Genomic DNA, 24,300 nt, shown 5'->3' with positions numbered 1-24,300 from the left:
GGGGCGACATCGGAGGTCTCTTCGAGTTCCATACCGTAGTGAGAAGAGACGACCCCATGTGGCTCTTATCTAGTTCAATCCATTGTTTGTGTGCTGGATGAGTATGCCATTCCAAGACCCGTTGTAGCACTGTAGCATGATGGTATTTGCGAAGGTCCAGGAGTGCAGTTCCACCCCACGCTCGTGGCAGGCATAGGATCTCCTGTCTGAGTCTCGCCTGTCTTCCGCTCCACACAAATCGTATCATAGCGGTCCGGAGCGATTGAAAGTACGCCGTCGGTAGGGCTAGTGGTATCGTTTGGAAGAGGTATAGGATCCGGGGCAATATATTCATTTTCAGGATGGCTATGCGGCCGAACCATGAAATATATGGGTACGACCACGCCTGTAAATCCCGGCTTATTCTTTGTAGCAAGGGTAGGAAGTTTGTCCGGTACATGTCTCCTAGATCCCTATTAAGGGCGATGCCCAGGTATTGCATGTGGTTCGGGCACCATCTGAACGGGAATTGGCGTTTCAGTGTGTCGACCTGCGCCGGAGAGGCCGAAATGTTAAGTACCTCACATTTAGGTATATTCAGTTTAAATCCCGATATCTCCCCGTAGGACTCAAATGCCGACATCAAGTGAGGTAGGGTGGTCTCGGGCTTATTGATGATGAATAAAAGATCGTCCGCATACGCCGCCACTTTGTGGGTGACGTCCTTGTTGGGAAATCCGAGGATCTCATCCGATCTGCGCACAGCTTCCAGGAACGGTTCAAGGGTGAGGGCGAAGAGCATGGGGGAGAGCGGGCATCCCTGCCGCGTTCCGTTCCGGATCTGAAAGGGTTCAGTGAGTGCACCGTTCACTCTTACTTTGGCGCTTGGGCAATGATACAGCGCACCTATCCACTTCATTATGTTCTCCCCAAAGCCCATCTCCCGCAGCGTAGCCGTAAGGAATGACCAGTTTACCCGGTCGAATGCTTTCTCAGCATCCGTGGAGAGCAATAGGAGGTTATCATTGGACCGTCTCGCCAGATGTTGGATGGATTGGACTCTGAGAGTGCTATCTCTGGCCTCACGCCCGGGTATGAAGCCTGTCTGGTCTGGGTGGACCAATGTCGGCAGAAGGCCTCCGATCCTGATGGACAGTATCTTGGTCAGCAGTTTTATATCTACATTGAGTAGGGAGATAGGTCTATAGCTGCTGCAGAGTTCGGGATCCTTCCCCGGCTTCGGGAGAACCGTGATGGTAGCAGCCAGTGATTCCTGGTGGAATCGAGCGTCTCCGATGAGAGCGTTGAATGCATTAGCGAGTTTTGGGATTAAGATGTGCTGGAATTTCTTATAATAGTCTAAGGTGAAGCCGTCCGGACCTGGCGCGCGCCCTGTTTTAGCTGCTTTGATCGCTCCTGCTACCTCCGCCTCTGTGATCGGTATCTCCAAGTCCTCCGATTCCCCTCGTTGCAATCTCGGCCCCACATAGGTCTCGATATAGTGCCGCATTTTTTCGTTTCTATCCGCTATCTCCTGTGGCTGCGTCGGTTGCGGAATGTTATACAGTGAGGAGTAGAACGTCCGAAATTCCGAGGCGATCTTATCCGGGAATTGTGTAGTAGTACCATCAGCTTGCCGTATTCTGTTGACCTGGGCTAGTCCCTGTGGACCTTTAAGCATCCTGGCCAGTAGCCTCCCTCCTTTGTTAGCATGCTGGTAAAAGAAGGCCTTCGAGCGTTGCAATGAGCGTTAATGACAGGTCGTCATGTGTGTCTGTAGCTGTCTCCGGGCTTCCAGTAATTCCGCGTATGTCGACTCGAGTTGTGATCTCTTATGTTGTGCCTCGAGTGTGGATATGCGGCAAATAATTTTTGATATCATTGCAAGGATTCTTATAAAACTTCTGCTAATTGTTTCATTTTATTAAACTGGAAGTTAAATATAAATGAAGAAGTGAAATCAATGTTTTGGTCGGTTACCGTGTATGCACTACACCCATGTTTTCTGCTAGTACTGGCTGTTTCGAATAATTAATTAAGCCTAAATGATGCAATGCAAAATTCTAAAGAGTGGTTATTTGGAACGCCTGAAGTCCTGGCTGTTCTAAGCTCTAACCAGTTTGACATTCTCTGACATGGTTATAGTTAGGCTTATAAATGTTGCTATTAATATTCATAATGTGGAAAATGTACTAATGTCTGTTGCAATACAGCAAATGTATCTTAACTCATTCATTGTCAGCTTTCCATACTACTCCAATGTCCACAACACCAGCCCTAGCAAGAGTCCTGGTTCTTCCATTTACACTATGGAGGTCACTGTGCTCTTGCTAGACTTTATATAGAGCACCAGGCAGAAAGCATAGTGTGCTAAGCGATGATGTTACTGCCGCCGTGTGCTCTCCGTGTGCCGGACATACCGACTGGCAACTGGCAACCATCTGATCCAAAGTAGACAGACCTGATGCTGAAAATAGGAATTGCACTGGTAGGGAGGTATTTTTCATTAAATTTCTCATTGAGAACCTTTAAAATAAAGGTTCTATCAATACACATAGAACATATTATTTTGACCAATTGTCCTCTGAATACCAGAGATGTGTTTAACCCCTTAAGGACACATGACGTGTGTGACATGTCATGATTCCATTTTATTCCAGAAGTTTGGTCCTTAAGGGGTTAAAGGGATACTGTAGGCATAAGGCACTGCAACCGCTTCATCTAATTAAAGTGGCTACAGTAACTGGAGTTCCCAACCGCCTCGGTCGCCTAATGGTTTAACGGACTCTGAAAGGGACAATCTCTTTTCCAAGCAGAGCATAATGTTGCAAAATCTCCCATAGAGCAAAACAAACACAGAGAATTATAAACTAACAAAAGGTTTTGTTCTGCAGGAATGTTGCTATTCCAGTAATTCGTGATTCAAACGCTGAAACTGACCTGGATGTATCTGAGCCCTATTCAGTCTCACTTTCGTCCTTTGTGTCTTTCAGCTTCTCTATTATTTTACCATTGTTGCATTAGCCATAGACTTTAGACTATATTCTTTTAGTTTCCTCTTTCTCCTTTGCTGTGTTCCTGATGCCTCTGTCATGAAGTTTCATATCTTCTTTTTGATGTCCTTTTGCCATTTCGCATACTTCAGCTGAAAATACAAAATATTGTACAACCATAGAGGCAGATTCACTTGATAAATATTGCCCAAGAAATCTCAGCAGCCCTAATAAGGATTCTATATTGAGGCAGCATTCTTTAGAGAACACAGCACACTGAAGTGGTTATGGTGCCACGAGTGCCCTGGCCCAGCCTAATTGTATATAGTCAAACTGCTTTAAAAGGATTTGACTTCTTGCTTGGAGTCCACTAGACACTGCTCTCTCCCTCCCCTATTTCCCATGATGAGGTGAGATTTCTTATGCAAGAGCTTCCTTTAGCGCTCTGGCGCTAAGTTTAGCTCTTCCTATGCTATATGTTTGTTTTTCAATGGGAAATCCTTGTCAACTTAACTAGACTAAAAATGAACTGTGAGCATGTGAAAGCAATTCTCAGTCCTGCCTGGTAAAAACTAATAAGTAATTCTACGAGTAATCGGCCTCCGTAAACGAAAATCGAAAATCTTCCTTAGCCCACAGGTAAGTATGAAAAAGCAAGTACCTTCACTCCAAAGACTCTGACAAAATGTCACACGTTACCTGTGTGTGTGTCTGTCTACAATGTATTTACATTTTTGTACTTATTTGCGGGTTGAGGTACATTTTTGGCATCCCTATTTATTTGGTCTGTCCGCTCTAACGTTGAGTTGATCATTGAGGAGAAGACATTGTGCCAAGGTTTGACAAGGTTTGGCTACTTTTTCTCATTTTGCTACTTCGGATTGTTTCTGTTGAGCTTGAGCCCTCCAGTCCAGACTCCTTTAAGAAATTTAATTAAATGAATTAAAAAAATACTTGACTTGGTTGTTTTCTTTTTCATTATTTTCTTTTTTTATTTGTTCATTGATAATGAACGACAATCACAACATATATTATGTAGGAACTTAATTGTTCTTTAATTATCCTATAACTCGCTAATCACATGTTAATTGCTTAACCTCTATAGCAGTGTTTCCCAACCCAGTCCTCAAGGCACACCTACCAGTCCAGGATTTAAGGATTACCCAGTTTTGTCTAAGGTGTTTTTTCTTTTTTTTTCTAAAAACACCTTAGACAAAACTGGGTAATCCTTAAATCCTGGACTGGTAGGTGTGCCTTGAGGACTGGGTTGGGAAACACTGCTCTATAGTAACAAACATATACAACCACTATCTCCTCCTATTTGATGATGGATAATCCCTGATATCCGCAAACTATGTCCTATCATGTGATATTTTTTTTGTATTTAATAATGTTTTCAATTTATAAAGGAGACTGATGTGATGCTTCACATATCTCTCATTTTGACAAGCTTTGTTCTAAATATCCGCTTTTTAATTGCTTCCTTATTGTACTAACATGTGCTGCGTTGATGCAATATTCTCAATAAATGTGTTATATATAAAAAAAAATGATTTAAAAAGGCAGCATTTTTTCTTCTACAAATTAGTGTAGTTCATTAAAGGGATACTATAGTCACCAGAACAACTACAGCTTATTGAATTTACCTTCAATTACCTTCAGGATTTTTGCTGTAATCATTGTCTTTTCAGAGAAAATGCAGTGTTTACATTACAGCCTAGTGAAAACTTCACTGGCCACTCCTTAGATGGCTGTTAGAGATCCTTCCTGGGTCATGGCTGCCTAAAATGAATCCAAACATTCAGTATCTCCTCCCTCTGCATGCAGACACTGAACTTTCCTCATAGAGATTCATCGATTAAATTAGTCTCTATGAGTAGATGCTGATTGGCCAGGGCTGTGTTTGAATAATGCTGGCTCTGCCCCTGATCTGCCTCTTTGTCAGTCTCAGCCAATCCTATGGGGAAGCATTGTGATTGGTTCAGGCTACCACTTCTGATGATGTCAGCAGACAGCTTGTTTTTCTGAGATAAACAGCATGCAGATATACAGCTTCAGGCTTGAATACAGTAAGATTTTGCTATATTGCTATGGGCATGAGGGCCCAGGGGGGCTAAATGGTGGTTTCAACACTATAGGGTCAGGAATACATTTTTGTGTTCCTGACCCTATAGTGATCCTTTAAACTATTCTCTATGTGCAGGTATTTTTCCTTTTTCTCATTAAGGAGTTATTTGCTGCCACCCAGTGGTTGTGTTAAGAATTGTGTACTCTTTGAGCTAGAAGCAAGGACATTCACTAAGGGAAGAATTACCAGGAATTTAGAGTGAATTCAAAGTAATTTTCAAAGTGAATTCAAAGTAAATTGCAAATTTAAGGCCAAAATAGCCAAAGTGAAAACAGAATTAATTGCACTGAACTGAAAACAAAGCTGATGTGAGGATTTTTTTCAGTCTGCCTATTTCAGTTTTTACACATTGAAATTTGCCAGATTGGTTTGCTAGACCTAAATGGGCAACCCAGGGTATCCCAAATGGCATAATTTGAGTTGTTTGGTCTAGCCACAATTGCTGGCCCCATTTAGTGGCCATATTTTATTTTTTGTTTTTTTCACACACATCAACTCCATATTCACAGGAAATGTCATTATCTGCTGCTGGAGAAAGTCTCACTCTGCATCTGACTTCCTCCGCTATAAATTTATGCTGCGCTCCTACAGTCTGGCTCTTTCCTCTTCAAAATAAAAACTACTTCAATACACTCATAACCAAACTCGCCCACGAGCCCAGACAGCTGTTTCATGCTTTTAACTCTCTTCTTCGCCCTGTTGTGCCTCCTCCTCCTACCAACTTGACCACTGCAAACTTTGCAAATCACTTTATTGAGAAGATTTCTACAATCAGGGAAGAGATCCCTCATCTCTCTCCATCCCCTGCCATCTTTTCCCCTAACTACACTCCCTAAGCTGTCCTATGCTCATTTGCACCTGCTACAGCAAAATAGGTTTCTGCTCTGCTCTGTTCCTCCTGCCCCACCACGTGTTCCCTCGATCCTATTCCCTCATATCACATTCGCACTTTGTCTTCTTCTCTTGCTCTGCCTCTCACTAAAATTTTCAATTTCACCCTCTCCTCTATCCTTCAAACATGCAACTGCTACCCCGATTCTAAAAAAAGTCCAACCTTGACCCTAGTTGCCCACCCAACTACCGTCCTATCTCACTACTGCCGTTTGCCTCCAAGATCCTTGAGAGAGTTGTGTATGCAAGATTGACAGACTTCCTCGAATCCAACTCTCTGCTTTACCCGCTTCAACCTGGATTCCATGTTTGTCACTCTGTTGAAACAGCTGTGACCAAATCAATGATCTATCATTACAACATCCTGTGGCCACTACTCTATCCTAATTCTCCCCGACCTTGACACTGTTGATCATCAACCGTTTCTTCTCATCTAGGTCTACGAGATACTGCTCTCCCTACCTCTCCCAACGTTCTTTCAATGTTTCTTTCTCTGGCTCTGCCTCTTCTTCCCAATTCCTCTCTGTTGGTGTTCCCCAAGGGTCTCTCCTTGGTCTCCTATTGTTCTCAATCTACACTGCCTCCCTTGGTAAAATGTTTCAGCTCCTTTGGCTTCCAGTATCATTTCTATGTGGATGACATGCAAATTTAGCTGTCCTCCCCTCATTTCTCACGACCCTTCGTGACTCGTGTCTCTAATTACCTCTCTGCTATTTCCAACTGGATTTCCTCTGTGCTATTTCCAAACTTAACCTGTCCAAAACAGTGCTTCTGGTCTTCCCTTCCTCAAGTGTTGCTACTCCCTTGTCTGTTTCACTCCAAGTCAATGGCGCTACTATCCACTCTACCTCGCTGGCTCGCTGTCTAGGTGTTTTCTTTCACTCAAACCTCTCCTTCTCCCCTCATGTCCAATCAATCGCCAAATCCTGCCGCTTCCATCTCAAAGTATGGAATTAAATACTGCAATCTGAACTAGGTAGGTGGCAACTTTTTTTTATACCAGTTCTTTGTTTAATGGTCAACGAGATATAGCTGAATACACTGGTCAGCCAAATCTACTCTCCATGAATGCTTGTTGGCTTCTCAACATGTGCATTGGTTCTGCAGACTGACACTGGCATTGTAATCTCATCAAGAGGGCCAGCACCTCATCATGTCACAAAGCAGTTGTTGTGCTTTTACTGTTTTCACCTGCAATCATCTTCTGGGGAAACCTTTCTGGCTCTTCCACACTGTGCCCCAGGCTGGGGTGTCAAAGCAAAATAAATGTTTACATAAATCTATACTAGTGTAAAAGTTATCTAGCCACAGAGGATACTGTGGGATCCAACACAATTTTACTGTGCGTCCCACAGTATCAAGGCAGGCTGGTGGATCTAGTTGACCGTCTTTTTCTGCATGCATGAATGCGAAATGCTGAGGTATGCCCAGTGTGGCATTTGTACAATTCATAACATTTTAGCCTAAGCTTTGCTTTGATGTAATGTACTGCTTGAAAAGTAGTCTACCCTTGAACTTTAAAAGAGACTCATCTATGCAGATATTTTGGTCAGGGCTATCGGAAAATGTTTTTGATAGCTTGTTGTAGTGCTTATGGTGCCAAGAGTGACCTGGCGGCTGCTCCCATTGTAAGGAGTTAAACCATTTTTTTAATAGCTTGATTTCTTGCCTGGGGTCTGCAAGGGGCTGCTCCCTGGCCTACACTACTAATAATGGAGAGCTACTGAGCAAAACCTGAAGCAGACAGCAGAATCCAGTTAAGAAGTCAAACCGTTTTAAATTCTGACAAGGGGGTTGGGGCATCAGAGCACTCATGGGACCATAGCTAGTACAGCTTGCTATAGTGGTTATGGTGCATGGCATGTTCCTTTAAGATCTAATGACAAAGATTTACTGAACTGTGTTCTTACCTGCATGATTAACACATCCTACTTGGAACACAATAAACCTTTCTTTTGGTAGATGTCCAGCCATCTTGGGGGACATTCTATAAAATGTTCTATATTGCATTCCCATTCCATCACAATTTTTCTCAAGTAAGAGCATCGGAAAATATTTTTTTATTTTTATAAAATCACCATGCACTTTAGCATTATGTGATAAACCATGTGATGTTTTGCCACACACGAGTGACCAATCACCATGGCATTGAATGAACTTTTACAATATGTACCTGGGCTTCACATTGCAACGTGCTTCTCATGGTGTCAAGTGGTGGTCTGCTCTAAATTCACACCACTTTAACCCCTTCACTACCAAGTACTTTTTGATTGAAAACAAATATTAGCAGAATAACTTCATAAAAATATCCTTCATAAACATATCTGGGAAATTAACAGCTTAAGGCAGTTTGCAGTGCCTTTATCTTGCTATATTTCACACAGGTTCTGTGTGAACAGAAAGGGTCCCAGAAGTACAACTATGTTAATAACAAAACCTATGTACAGGAAAAAGATGTATGTGAATCAGTGAGATAATAGTACTTAACTTAATATAAAACAGGTGATAAAAGAAAAACTGGTAGGTGTATAGCAATGTAAATTATGTGGTTTAACCCCTTAAGGACACATGACATGTCTGACACGTCATGATTCCCTTTTATTCCAGAAGTTTGGTCCTTAAGGGGTTAAACAAATTGTAAACCAAAGAAGAACAGGAAATGATGTGAATAAAAATAATACAGCAGGGTTGTAGTACAAAATAAAGTTTGTGCCAAGTGGTGTATGTGGCAATGATGTCTGTTGAGAGGATAATCACACAGGTGTAACGGCCCCCTTGAAATCCCAGTCAATATCTTCCTCTTCATCTGATGTAAGATTTACACCAATAGCTTCCCTAAGATTAGCCCAAAAAAGTGCATGTTTGCCCCTTTCCTTTGGCCACTCCAAGTATGTCCTCTGTTTCATTATTGCTTTTAATCTCGTGTATTTATTGGGAATCAAATACTGTGGTATAGGATTCAACAGAATTAGAATCAAATTGTAAAAATTCTTCCCGAATAGTGCATGTTGGGCAAAGTGTAGTTCATAGTGACACCATTTACTTTGAATAAAATTGGGCGACAAAACAAAGATCGATTTGAAACTTTGTTCAACACAAAGTATAATATTTTTAACTATAGTTTTGCCTGGAATGAAATGCTTTTCGTGGTGACAAAGCTTTATAGAGCCATCACTTTTTTCAAGGTTAGGTATTAAAACATTTTTTACCCATTCTGAATCTTCTTCGCTGTAAGATATAAAGGCGTGGAACCGTTTGCTTTTTCCAAGTTCTTGCTTGTTGATGTTCTTCACTCTGTGCTTTGTTCGAATCCACAGAAACAGCATACGGATATACCAAGGTAAGTCGAAATACTTACAAGAAAAGATGATAATAACCAGCACTACCAAAAGGATACCCAACACAATACCTAATAATATGTATATGTTGCATGATATTTCAGAAACATAGAAGTCCTTCAGGAGAACACCTTTAAAGTCTTCTGGATATTTACAGCTGTAGGAATCAGGCCATCCAGAAAGTTTTCCTGGTGTCATCTTCTCAATATGCGTAAACTCCCTTAACTCACAATTACATTGAAATGGATTGCGTCCAGCACTTAATATTTCGATATATTGGCAGCTTTGGTAAAATGCAACAGATGGAGAGTAAATACCATTGTCATCAACATTCAAAACTCTAAGATTACGACTCATAAGGTGGCAATCAGGGATATCTTTAAGGTGGTTTGAAGCCAGATTTAGTTCCCTCAAAAATGTTAGTTGTTCAAGTCCTTTGGAGACACTTGTAATCTGGTTCATAGAAAGATCGAGTATCTGAACATTAATCGGTAAACAGGCAAAAACCTCAGTAGTAATTCTGTTTTCAGACAAGTTTAGAAAAACAAGACTTTCTGTCCAATTGCATTTCTCAATTTGATCATAATCTATGATATTTTGACTGAGGTCTAGATGTTTTAGAGATTTCATTGTAGATGTCATAGAAATAACTTTTGATATTTTTTGTAATCTGTTACTTTGTAGATTTAGAAGTTCCAGAGCAGTTAAGTTGTCACATTCTTTAAAAATCTCATGTGTGATTCTGTTCTTTGACAAATTTAGGGTTCGAAAAATGCTTGGCCAAGGTGGACAGAACAGGTGTGTTATGTCAGCATTGGAAAAGGTGAAATTTTCAACAAGCATTTCTGAAAATATATTTAATGGGTGAGGAGGTGTGAAAAAAAATACCTTCTGGATAACGTGATCTATTACTAGAGATTTGAGGGAACCATTGGAAAAGTCTTTCTGTTTGTATACAAACTCATGTACAAGGGTATATGTATAAATGTACAAATGTTGAACTGAGGATCTCCAAACTGCCTGGAGAACAGTACTCATTCCATTCCATGGCATAGTTATATTGCTCAGAATTAGAGTTGATACCTTCGAATGTTTGTTGATCTTGGATAAGGCTGATGTGGGGTAATCACAAAAATACGCGTCACACGTAATCTGAGAAATCTCCAAAGTTGTGGAAGTATTCAATGCGTCATGCAGAAGAAATGGACTTTGCAAATATATTGGTAAAGTAATATGAAGTTTACTGGTATTAAGCAACTGGAGACTTCCAACTTCATATTCCTGTAGGTTTTCAATCCCTAAAAAAACATATCGGAGCTCTCTGTGTGCTATATTAATGAAGTCCAGTTTCTGTATCTGGGCAGCGCTTAACCCAAGGTATTCTAACTTTGACAGAAGGGAAATTTCCTTGCAAATATACATAGTTGCAAAGTTATTATAGGACAAATTTAATGTTTTTAAGTTTTTGATCAAATGTAAAGAAGTGCATCTCATTATCGTCAACTTATTGTATGACAAGTCCAACTGTTCTAGAGCAGTATTAAATTGGAACACTTCAAACTCAAATTCTTCAATTTGATTATGGCTAAGATTCAAAATACTTAGCTTTGTAAATAATCTAAAATCATCAACATGAAGGCAACAAATGTTTTTTTGGGATAAATCAAGTAGAGTGTCCAGGTGGGAGGCATCTGATAGGATTTTTGTGAGCCGATTGGGAATTTTTTTTCCTACAGACTCATCTTTGGAATTTATTGGCATGAACATATATATTAATAGGGAGAAATTCACAGAGATCACGGCCCATTTCATTCTCCTGGCTATAACAGGAAACCAGTCAAAAAATAAGATGACATGTTTTTATACATGCAGCATGTTGTGGGTTAGCACGGACCTGTTTAAAAAAAAAAAAAAAAAGTACGTTAAAAAAAAAAAGTCAGTAAAGCATAAAACGTTTGTTATATTAGCTTTTTTTTTTTTTTTAAAGGAATCAATACAACACAATTTTTGCATAGACTCAGAGCCGGATTACCCATAAGGTGGCAAAGGCAGTGGAGCTGTTTGGGCCTGAATGTCCTTCCAGTGTGAGAGATCTTTTGATCTTGCTGCCCTGACCTGCACCCCCTCACTACCTCGAGGGAGCATTGTGGTCTGCCCTTCGAGGGGGAGGGGAAGCAGAATTGATGAAGAAGCAGTGGGTAAGAAACATGAGGGAGAAAAAAATGGCAAGTTGTTTAGTAAGAAGAGAATAGGTGACAAAGGTGAAGATGGAGGAGGACTGTGAAGGACCCACATGGAGAAGAGAGAATAGAAGATGAATAAATGGACAGGACAAAGGTGTGTAAAGAAGAGACTCCAAAATTGGCAGGGGAATAATAATAAAACATGTAATTAAAAAAAAGACTAGTGAGAGACAAAACGAAAAAAGTTTGGAGAGGTGGAAAGAAACTATGATATATACAGGCCAGAGAAAGGAAGATAAAAAAAGAAGAGGCCAGAGAAGGAAGGATAAAAATAAGAAGAGGATAAGTATGAAGTAGAAAAAGGAGATAATGAAAATGTTAGAATAGGCTGGGGAGACTATGATAATGTTAGTGTACAAGACAAATGCAGAGGGGAAGATGTCAAAGAAATGGTAAAGAAAAAGGCAAAAGGGTGACAAGAATAGAGTCATATAGAAAGAGAGAGATGGCAAAAATGTTTTGGGACAGTGACAAGTGAATAGGGAAGTAAGTTTAGGTTAACTGAGCCATAAAACCACCCTGGGATAAATTAGAGGGGAAGCAAGACGGACATTTGACAAGAAAGGACACAGCAGAGAGATGTGACACACTAGAGGGCGTTCCATTATTTTTCATGTAAACAGGTTACAAATCTCTGCACCTGTCATGAGTGTTTTTCATCTGTGACCAAATACAAATAACCATCAGAAAATAAACTTACATCGCTTTTTACTAACGTGAGAATTCAAAGTAAATTTCACATTTAGAGCAAGAGTAGCCAAACTGAAGGCCTAGCTACTTTTACCTTAAAGGGACACTCCAGGCACCCAGACCACTTCTGCCCATTGGAGTGGTCTGGGTGCCAACTCCCACTACTCCTAACCCTGCAAGTATAATTATTGCAGTTTTTCATAAACTGCAATAATTACCTTGCAGGGTTAACTCCACCTCTAGTGGCTGTCTACAAGACAGCCACTAGAGGGAACTTCTTTGATTATAGCAAAGATTTCCTATGCTAGAGCGTCGCTGGACGTCCTCACGCTGTGTGAGGACCTCCAGCGTCGCTCATTTTCCCATTGGAAAGCATTGAAATTCTTTTTCAATGCTTTCCTATGGGGAGCGCTAATGCGCATGCGCGGCATTGCCGCGCATGCGCATTAGGTCTCCCCGGCCGGTGGGTGGGATCAGTCTCGCCCACCGGCCGACGGGACAGTAGGAGGAGCGGCGCAGAAGAGGAGACAGCGACGAGGGACATCGTCGCTGCCTCAGGTAAGTGACTGAAGGTGTTTTCACCCCTTCAGTAACTGGGGATTGGGGGGGTGGGAGGGAGAGGGAACCTCCAGTGCCAGGAAAACTGATTGTTTTCCTGGCACTGGAGATTCCCTTTAAATGTAAAATTCACTTGAATCCTCACTTTAGTAAATAACTCTGATAATCTTTTTCTGTATTTTTACTTCCTCATACATGTCTCACCGTCCCTTTTATTGTCTGTCTTTCTGTATCACAGAAAGAACTAAAATATGTGTGTGTGTGCTAGTTATTCTGATAATAGGTGTGACATTTAGCATGTGTACCATTCTGCACATCTATTCAGGAAGTGGACAGTATCACATTGCTGGCGTTCCTGTTTCTAAATGTCACGTACCCCAGAGCCCAGGAGGTACTGCACTCTCCCAACTTCTTATATAATACCCACATTTGCTTTAACTTAAAGGTTTACTCTAACCATTTTGAAGTCTTCCCCTTTTTTTTCCCATTTGACAATTTTTATTATTAAATTCTTTATTTTTCTGTGCACAAGATAACGTACATGCTTGCACTGCCACGACAGCAAGAGCAAGTATTGTGAATGTTAACATAAGGAAACATAATCATGGCATGAGAGACCACCGCACAAAGGTTTTTAAGAAATAAAAATGCAGATACAAGCAAGACTAACGTGTCTAAATAGAGAACTGATATCATACCAATAAACGAATAGGTTTGGCTAGACACGTAGACACATATAGTTAAATAATAAATTTTCATATGTTTTATGCAAAGCATGTTAAAGGCTAGGTTACACGTTAAAGGGTTAGACCACTGGAGCAAAACACATCATTATGCTGCTGCACCACAGTAAGGAAGATAAAAAAACAACAAAAATAATAACTATCTATGGAACATGGACATCGGAAGTATCTGACGGCTCATGGCAGACAAGAGTCGCTGTCATCCGATGCCCAATGCTGGGAGGCAGTTTGGACCGGCTGGAGGGTAAAGCAGAGGCAGTATCTAAGTTGGGAGACCCAAGGCCAACCCTTCTGGATCGCAGAAGATCAGGACCTTTCTTCAGACACAGGTCTGTGTGAGGGCCAGCCTCAATAGTCCATGGACTTGGGAGCCCACGGGAATCAAGTATTTTCCCTGGCAGGGGTGAACAGAGGGTCAAGGTAGTAGGCGATGTTTACGGCGGGAAATCCTCTGCTTACGTGGTAGATGCCTGGAGGTGTTGTCTCGATGGGCTCTTGGCCCAGGAAGGGGGACAACAGGATCTAGAGGCGGTATGAACACCCAGAGGGGTCTTACTCCACCCTGGCAGCACTCCTCCCCTGGATACTTCCAACTGCTTATACAAGGTAGCTTGCGTACGGCTCTGGAGCTTCAGCCAGAAGTCCTGAAATATCATACCCAGTCTCTGCATGAGAGTCCAGGAAGTCACAGTGAGGTTTGTGGGTCAGAAACTGGCCCTGCATGCCACCTTGTTTACTCACCTTGGGCAAATGCCACTCAAAGAGGTATTAGAAACTGCTGGCAGCCGTTACGTGGAGACCGGGATATTCCCCAAAGTCCAAAGAGGGAGGGAGATCCGCTATAAACACAGTGAGCAGAAGAGCAAAGAGAGCGGCAGCCTCTACCTATCTACAACCCCTGCAGGTCGCAGCGATGCACTCAGGACTCTGTGTACAGAGCAGAGTAAGAGCTTGTTCCATTCCCATGGGCACTCCTGATCTGGGTAGTGCACTGTGGTGCCATTTTATCATGCAGATTGTGCCAGTCAAAGCCGGGGGAGGGGGGGCGGGGCCGGACCGCCGAGCTGGCTGGTCGCATGCAGGACCAGCTCCTGCAGCATAAGCTTAAACGCAGATTTACAACCACTAATTTGGGCACAAAACCTACCGGCACCGGTGGCCCTCGCTGGGCAGAGAGCCCTAGGATCCAGGGTGAGGCTGGCCCAACAGGCTACAGTCCCCTGGAGGAGGAATCCTACCCGACGTTCTACAGGCCTTCTCCGGAGGCGGTCGGGGCGGACGGCCGCTGCCTTGCCGCTTGCTGTTCGGGGCTCAAAGTCGGGCCCGCTGGGATACCGGTCCCGTTCCCCCCCCTCTGGACCGGGGGGGTGATCCCGGTCTACGCCCTCGAGACCTGATCGCCTACAAGTACTTCAGGCGAAGCAGCAGGACCGCTAGGACCCACGCTCCAGGCAGTGACTCCAAAATGGCGGAGGCCATGCGGGATGGCGCTGAGCTGCTTAACCACTGCAGCAGTATATAGAGCGGAATGCATACATCGCAGGTACAGACCCATACAGCAACCATCCAACTGCAAACTCCCTTGAACCCTGGGAAGCCTCCCACCCTCACTGAGACAGGACCCTCAGACAGCCCCCACAAGATCCCTGTATACCCTCATTACAGAGAACCGAATCGCCCCACAGGGACTTCTGTGCCCCACAACCACCGCTGCACTAAGGGGCTTACCTGACAAGTGGAGAAGCTAAAATCGATCATCCACACCCCTGTTGTCGGAGAAAAGCTCACAGGCGGAAGGGGCATAGCAGAGGGCTTGACAAGCACTCAGCAACCAGCCACAGACCATGCTCCCTGACACCAAAGATCAGCAGCTGCAGGGGACACCTCTTATTCATCTAAAGCAGGACTTTTTAAATCTGACACTATCTTGCCTCCATCTTTTCCACTGGAACTATGTACCACCACCACATGAGATCCGATGCCTGGAGATATCCTCCATCAACATACTCACCTATGGTCCACACTGTACACACGGGCACACAGCTTGTTAACCTAACCAGTCATTTTTTTTTCTGATGTGTTTTTTTTTTTTTTTTTTATATATGTGTTTTTGTTTCTTTAGATAACTGTTATTTACTGGATACCTAAAGTATGGTAGATTAACCCGACAAACGCAGGATTTACATAAACTCACTTAATCTCTCGTACCAATGTGACTTAACTAGCGACAGACACAATGCTTGACACATGACTGGTTAGACAGCCTGTTAATGCTCGGAGTACTTATGCCACACTCGAGCATGATAAAGCGCGACTAATCCTAGGGTCTGAGGCTAAAGCGACGACATATAACACACTCACTAACCTAACGCTATTGTTGATAAACGACTGAAGAACCCCTTATGACCAACCAGCATGTACCCAGCTTGATTTAGTTACTCTCACTATATGTATACATGTGCATGCCTCCTAAATGCTACTTAACAGCTTACTAGCTACCATCTTGTTTAAACTATGTTTTAATATTTGTTTTAAGCATCAATAGGACCCTAGCGTCTGTCTACAAGGCGAAATAAGCTCTCTGTTTTGCGTTTTGTAAACATATCTAGTATAAATGTCAATCTATACAAGCTAAGCAGCTGTACACCTAAATATAAAAATGTGCTGAAGAAGCGAAATGAAACCAGCGAAAACTCATGATGTTCAATACCCTATGTAATCTGTTTCACTGTGTTTTATGCCTGTTCTTGCATTCGTTATTGTGACGGTGCGGGACGACTTGTTCACTTACGCACAATAAAAATAAAGAATTAAAAAAAAAAAAAAAGCTGGGGGAGGTGAGACTAGGGCTGCATAAACAGACACAAAAGTGATTTAACACCTAAATGGCAGTGAATTGAACATTAAGCCTGCAGGGGGAGGATGTATACACCAAACCTGTTCATTAAACTAAAGTTGTTTTACTGCTTAGAGTATCCCTTTAAATTTTGGGGTATAGACCTACCCCACATTTAAATCAATTCAAAAGAAAAAAACTGATGGAGAATAACCTTGTCCCCTTAACCACTCCTTCCCTTTTCACAAAACATCTTCCTGTTAGAAAGGTGCGCAGTTCAGTCAATGAGAGATTAGTGCGAGATGAGCTGCTAACATTGCTCTGCCCTACAGTTAATAACCCATATGTGATTATTTGCCCCCTTGTACTTTAGCATGGCTTTGAAATTCAAGACCTGTACATAAATGGCCAGTGATTGGCTGTGGGACTAAGTCAAGTTACCAGTTCAGCTCATATAGAGCTCTCATTTGCTGAGCCACCCTCTGTACCTTCCAGAATGCCATTTTGTGAATAGGGGTGTCATGAGTTACACTGGAGAAAGCAGCAAACAATTTTTAGCAAAAGAGATTTGAAAGTGGACAGAAACACATTATTAAGAGGAGGCCAAAAACCCAACAAATGCACTTAATTTGTGTTGGTGCCTATAATGTTCCTTTAAGTGTTCATGTCTGTGCATGAACCAGGGCCGCCATCAGGGGGTGACAACCGTGACAGTTGTCACGGGCCCGGCGGCCCTGGGGGGCCCGGACTGCTCTGGCAGTCCTGGGCCCCACTTTCCCTCTCTGCACACATAGATAGCGAATATCGCTATCTATGTGTGCAGCCCCGGGCCCCCGGCTTCCCAGTTACCGCAGAGGGGGCCCAGGCAGCACACAGCTTCTCTTCTTCTCGTTTCTGCTAATAACTCTCGCGAGACCCGGTTGCCATGGCAACGCTCCGCGGGTCTCGCGAGAGTTATTGGAGCGAGAGAAGAGAAGAGGCTGTGTGCTGCCTGGGCCCCCTCTGCGGTAACTGGGAAGCCGGGGGGCCCCACCATGCCACCGGACCACCAGGGATGGAATCTCCCCCCTCCCTAGACACAGGTAAGCAGGGAGGGGGGAGAAACAATTTTTTTATTTTTTTTTATTATGTTAAAATGCCCCCCCCCTCCCCCACACCCCAGCACATTTACACACACACACACACACACACACAACACACACACACACAACACACACACACACAACACACACACACACAACACACACACACACTGCATACACTGACACAACACACACACACACTGCATACACTGACACAACACACACACACACACACTGCATACACTGACACAACACACACACACACACACACTGCATACACTGACACAACACACACTGCATACACTGACACAACACACTGACACAACACACACATACTGCATACACTGACACAACACACACACACACACTGCATACACTGACACAACACACACACACACTGCATACACTGACACAACACAAACACACACACTACATACACTGACACAACACACACACTGCATACACTGACACAACACACACACTGCATACACTGACACAACACACACACACTGCATACACTGACACAACACACACACACTGCATACACTGACACAACACACACACACACACTGCATACACTGACACAACACACACACACACACACTGCATACACTGACACAACACACACACACACACACTACATACACTGACACAACACACACACATTGCATACACTGACACAACACACACTCACACACACATTGCATACACTGACACAACACACACTGCATACACTGACACAACACACACACTACATACACTGACACAGCACACACACTGCATACACTGACACAACACACACACATACACTAACACAACACACACACTCTGCATACACTGACACAACACATTCTGCATACACTAACACAACACACACTCTGCATACACTGACACAAAACACTATGCATACACTGACACAAAACACTATGCATACACCAACACAACACACTCTGCATACACCAACACAACACACTCTGCATACACCAACACACTCTGCATACACCAACACACTCTGCATACACCAACACACTCTGCATACACCAACACAACACACTCTGCATACACTGACACAACACACTCTGCATACACTGACACAACACACTCTGCATACACTGACACAACACACTCTGCATACACTGACACAACACACACTGCATACACTAATACAACACACACTGCATACACTACAACACACACTGCATACACTAACACACACACTGCATACACTAACACAACATACATACTGCATACACTAACACAACATACATACTGCATACACTAACACAACATACATACTGCATACACTAACACAACAAACACACTGCATACACTAACACAACAAACACACTGCATACACTAATACAATACACACACTGCATTCACTAATACAACATGCACTCTGCATACACTACACACTAACACACTCACTGCATCCACTATACTGACACACACTCTGCATTCGCTACACATTAACACACTCTGCATTCACTACACATTAACACTCTGCATTCACTACACTAACACACACTCTGCATCCGCTACACACTAACACACTTTCTGCATTCACTACACTAACACACTCTCTGCATTCACTACACATTAACACACTCTCTGCATTCACGACACATTAACACACTCTCTGCATTCACTACACATTAACACACTCTCTGCATTCACTACAAATTTACACACACACTACATTCATTACAATGACACACTCTGCATTCACTACACCCTAACACACACTCTGCATTTATTACACACTAACACACACTCTGCATTCACTAAACTATGCACACACTCTGCATTCACTACACTAACATACACTCTGCATCAACTGTGCACACAGCATCCACTACACAAACATCCTGTATTCACAGTACACACACTACATCCACCACAAATTGAAACACTCTGCATTCACTATACACAGACACTGTGTCTAATACACACACTACATCCACTACATCCACTAAACACATTTCATCTAGTACATACAAACACTACATTCACTACACAAACACACACTACATCACTGTACACACACTACATCCACTACTCAAACACTCTCTGCATTCACTACACATTAACACTCTGCATTCACTACACTAACACACACTCTGCATCCGCTACACACTAACACACCCTCTGCATTCACTACACATTAACACACACTCTGCATTCCCTACACATTAACACACACTCTGCATTCCCTACACATTAACACACACTCTGCATTCACTACACATTAACACACACTCTGCATTCACTACACATTAACACACACTCTGCATTCACTACACATTTACACACACTCTGCATTCACTGCACTAACACACACACTACATTCATTACACTGACACACTGCATTCACTACACACTAACACACACTCTGCATTCATTACACACTAACACACACTCTGCATTCACTAAACTATGCACACACTCTGGATTCACTATACTGACACACACTCTGCATTAACTGTACACACAGCATCCACTACACAAACATCCTGTATTCACAGTACACACACTACATCCACCACAAATTGAAACACACTGCATTCACTATACACAGACACTGCGTCTAATACACACACTACATCCACTACAGACACTGCATCCACTAAACACATTTCATCTAGTACATACAAACACTACATCCACTACACAAACACACACTACATCACTGTACACACACTACATCCACTACTCAAACACACTCTGCGTTCACTATACACACTGCATCCGCTACACAAACACACACTCTGCATTCACTGCACAAACAGTATCTAATACACACAAACACTACATCCATTACACATATTCTAATTCACTTCCACTATACACACCACATTCAGTCCCGCATCATTGTCAGCAGACTAGGTAGGGCGTGGGCGGGCCCGGGAGGGAGGGGGCGGGGGAGGGGGGGCCCAGACCTTGTGCTTTGTCAGGGGCCCCAAAATTTCTGATGGCAGCCCTGGCATGAACTACCCTGTTTGATTGTCTGGCAGGTCAGCCTGTTAATTCTGCACCCTCGAAAAATTCCCCTCTCTAACTTCTGTGTGCCTCTGTCACAATCCCATTTATCCCAATTTCAAAAGAGTCATCGGTATAACTATAGGATAATGAGGTCTGCTAATCTGGAGATGAGTTTATCTTGCATTGTTAGATTTAGCAATCTTTTAGAACTAATTCAGTCTTAAACGTAATCATGAGAACATACAGCAAACTTAGACCCCCTGCGTTCTTCCCTTTATAATTCTGCTTGACATGAATTGAGGAACTGAATTAGAATACACGTCCTGAGTGCAAATCTACAACAGAATCTTGAATCTTTCAAATTGGTAAATTTTGAGAAATAGTATTTGTGGTAGACTCCTACCACAAAGAAATAAATCTGTCAGTACCTGTTTGTGAGTATGTAATATTTACATAAAATATCAGTACAAAAACAAGAAGGATACATTCAGCTATTTGTTAAATTTTTTTTTTCAATTTATATTTTATTGGTTTTGTACACAAGGCATACAATGTATCGTTCAACTGGGGTTGGTATAAGCAAGATAAATAATATTCTTGTTATGGGTATGTATATGCAAACAAGGAGCGCGTTATAGCAAGGTAGAGCTCTCACGTAATTGTTTAGCCACCGGAGCCAGTTTCCTATTTTCGGCGAGAACTTGGAATGGTAAGTCGCTGTAAAGCGAAATTGAGTGCCCTTCAAAAGTCACAGTGCCTATCTCTCTAGAGCAGTTCATTATTGCGCTACGGACGGTTATGTCTCTAGTTACGGCAATGATATCCCTAGGTGCTATTTCTGGGGCTGTCGCTGACTTCCGTACCGGGAAGGTTGCCTTTATTTGGGGGGCATCAGGGCTGTCTGTAAAGCCCAAAGAGGCTATAATCTTCCGCACGACTGGGAGCAGGGCGTCATCTTCTACTCTCTCTGGCACCCCTATCATGCGGACATTGTGGCGACGGTGTCTGGATTCCAGGGTAAGCACTGTCTGCTGTAACAAGTGGACCTGGTTCGTGAGTCCCTCCAGCTGGCTTTTAGTTTGCCTGTGTTGCTGGTCCCTTGAGGCCTCCCTCTCTTCCACCGCCTGTTCCCTCTTGCGGATGTCACTTACTTCGGCTTGAGTCTGCTGTATATCAGCCTTCTAGATCTTCTGCATGGCAGTAAGTAGTCTCTTAATATCTCCCTTTGTGGAGGGGAAAGAGTCATCCTCTGGCTCCGAAACCGAAGATACTCCGCCCGGGTCTGGTGAGGCAGGGGTTTCCCTCTCTGTCTCAGAGTCCTCTGAGATTTCCGGGCTGCATCGGGGCTCGGGTGCCTTCTTAGGTTGGAACGGGGGCGTGGGTCTCTCAAAAGAGAGCCTGATATCAGGCAGGTTAGTAATCTCTGACTTCAGGTTTTTCCTGTGCTTGCGCCCCATAGTATTAACCAACGCCTATGGGTACTAATTTTACCAACTTTGAAAGTATAGACAACTGATAAGTCCTGTTGCCGATCAAAACCGCTTCCTTAGAATACTGTCAAACTTTTATAAATCTGCTCAGCGTTTGAAGAAATCAATAAATAACACTCTTATGTTTATGGATAATGGGAAATCGAGTTCTTGGTTCCTCAAGCTATATCCTTTAAATTTGGTTTTCAACGAAAACGAGTTCTGGTGTAAAGTCCAATATTTGTTTTCTACTCCTGTGATGATACTCACAGTATAGAGAATTGCTTATCAAATCCAAAATGGATATGCACGCTCTTCAGTAGACCAACTCAGGTAGGGTTATTCGAGACCCGGGGCCAGGTACAATACTTTGAAGAAAACGCCTATGCACTCCACGTAGTTTTCCTGTTTTTAAAAGTTTTAGCTCTGCATAATGCTTGATAAAACCCAAGTTTTCTAAACAGTTTGACTAAGTACATCAGGATGGGGGCAGCCAGGGCACCCCTGTCTCTATAATTACTACAGCACACTGTAGTAGTTATGGTGTTCAGAGTACTACTTTTGCTACAATTTCTAAATTCATTATCCTTTGAAATCTCTATCTTCAGGTCAGGCCATTTTGTCATATTTATTGTGTTTTCAAACAGTCCCTCCATAAACTGAGATTACAGATATATATAGAAAATCTCCCTCCCCGTCCCATTTTAGGTATCAATAGAGGGAGCCCAACAGACACTCTGTCTGTATTTCCGGCTGGTCTGCTCCCTCTTGCGAGCCTGGCCTGTCAGAGCGTTACCGCAGGTTATCACAGCAATAAAAAAAATGAAAACATATAAAGCTGCTGCTGTTTTCAGCTCAGCCATTATCCCACCCCACAAATTAAAACACACACACACTACATCATCTACACACACTACATGCATGCACTTAAAACAGACACTTCCTCCCTTACACACACACACACACACACACTGCATCCCATACACACTGCATCCCATACACATGCTTCAAGCATTAAGCACACAGACACTGCATTCCTTACAAACACCATATCCACTATACACAAACTATATCCAGTATACACACAGTGGATCCCCAAAACACATTAAATAAGTATATGAGCGCATCTTATACCCCGGTGCGTTCTATATTCCAAAAAATACAATAGTCGCAATGGATCTGTAAAAATTATAATAGGCAAAGATATTATTCCCCCCCCCCCTCATTTTAAATATTTTATTCACACGTAATATTGTGTTAGGGATACAGATAGGATATTAAAAGAAAGTACTGTCCTTTCAAAATCAATATATAAAATGTATAGGGGCACGTAAAGAGAAACCCTTAAATTACGGTAGAACAAACACATTGCTCAAATTCTAGGTCTTGTTTGGGTTCCAAACTTGGACAATTCCCTCCGTCCTTAAGGGGTTAAACTAAAGTTATTTTGATGCTTATGGTATCCCTTTAAAGAGACTCTATACACCAAAGAGTAAAGCAACTTCCCTATTATAATTAATCTCTCTTCTCACACACAAGAAAATTAGTTACTTGAATATTAAAATGGTGGAATAGATATCGACCCATACTTACCAATGTTTTGACACATCGCTAAAACTCAGTTTCTGTCCAAAAAGAAGGATTCCAAACTCCTCATTTTTTCACTGAAGTTAGTTTTGTTTTTCTTCACTTTTTTCTTTTTACCAGATCTGTGATGTGCTAGTCAGATGAGTTGTAGAAGGGAAATTCAAACTTTGATGTGTATATTTTTCTGATTCTGCCTTTTCTGTGTTCATTGCTGAGCTGGCTGTACTCTGTGCTCTACTCCAATGTCTGTATGAAATCTGTTCGTTACAAGTCACACCCCTCCCATTGCTTGCAGCTGACTTGGTAAAGGAAGTGAAGATTCGGTGAACAACTATGGTTACCATAGTGATAGAAATCTCACAAGAACTACTAAATCCTGTTCAGCTGTCAAAATCCATCTCTTTAAACCAAATGTAAAGGGGACCTTTAGCCAACTACCTTGGTATTCACTCCCCCCAATGCAATCACATTAGCAAGGTCCACCCCTGCTCCACCTGCTCCTCCAGGTAGAAAACTAATAACAGGAACACGCTCTCGGACAACCACAAGGGAAACCACAACAGGGCACTGAGCAGGATGAGAAATGGGCCTAAATACCCTTCCTTTAGTTCTGATAGGCTGTAACTGGCCTTTGACCCCAAAGTCAGTTACCAGGTTTAATTTGCATAATTGCTGCTCAGCATTAACCCTTCTGTGGATTAGGTTGCTGCTCAGCACAACTTTTCCTGTGTGGACAGTAAATGTCATTAACCACATTTCTATAAGTGGATGAATACGTGAC

The 24,300-nt window shown here is 42.6% G+C and overlaps 1 protein-coding gene across 1 annotated transcript; it reads right to left on the bottom strand.

Moving 5' to 3' along the window:
- Window positions 1-8,620: 8,620 nt before the first annotated feature.
- Window positions 8,621-23,742, bottom strand: LOC134614265 (toll-like receptor 1). The gene is made up of 2 exons (XM_063457871.1): window positions 23,526-23,742; window positions 8,621-11,223 (listed from the first exon to the last, which is right to left on the bottom strand). The coding sequence occupies exon 2, from the start codon at window positions 11,139-11,141 to the stop codon at window positions 8,745-8,747; it is 2,397 nt and encodes a 798-aa protein (XP_063313941.1). The 5' UTR covers window positions 11,142-11,223; window positions 23,526-23,742; the 3' UTR covers window positions 8,621-8,744.
- Between the last annotated feature and the right edge of the window lie 558 nt (window positions 23,743-24,300).

This window comes from Pelobates fuscus, chromosome 6, assembly GCF_036172605.1.
Source record: "Pelobates fuscus isolate aPelFus1 chromosome 6, aPelFus1.pri, whole genome shotgun sequence".
NCBI lineage: Eukaryota > Metazoa > Chordata > Amphibia > Anura > Pelobatidae > Pelobates > Pelobates fuscus.
Note: the sequence above shows the minus strand (reverse complement) of the source record. Positions and strands in the feature narration are given on the sequence as shown.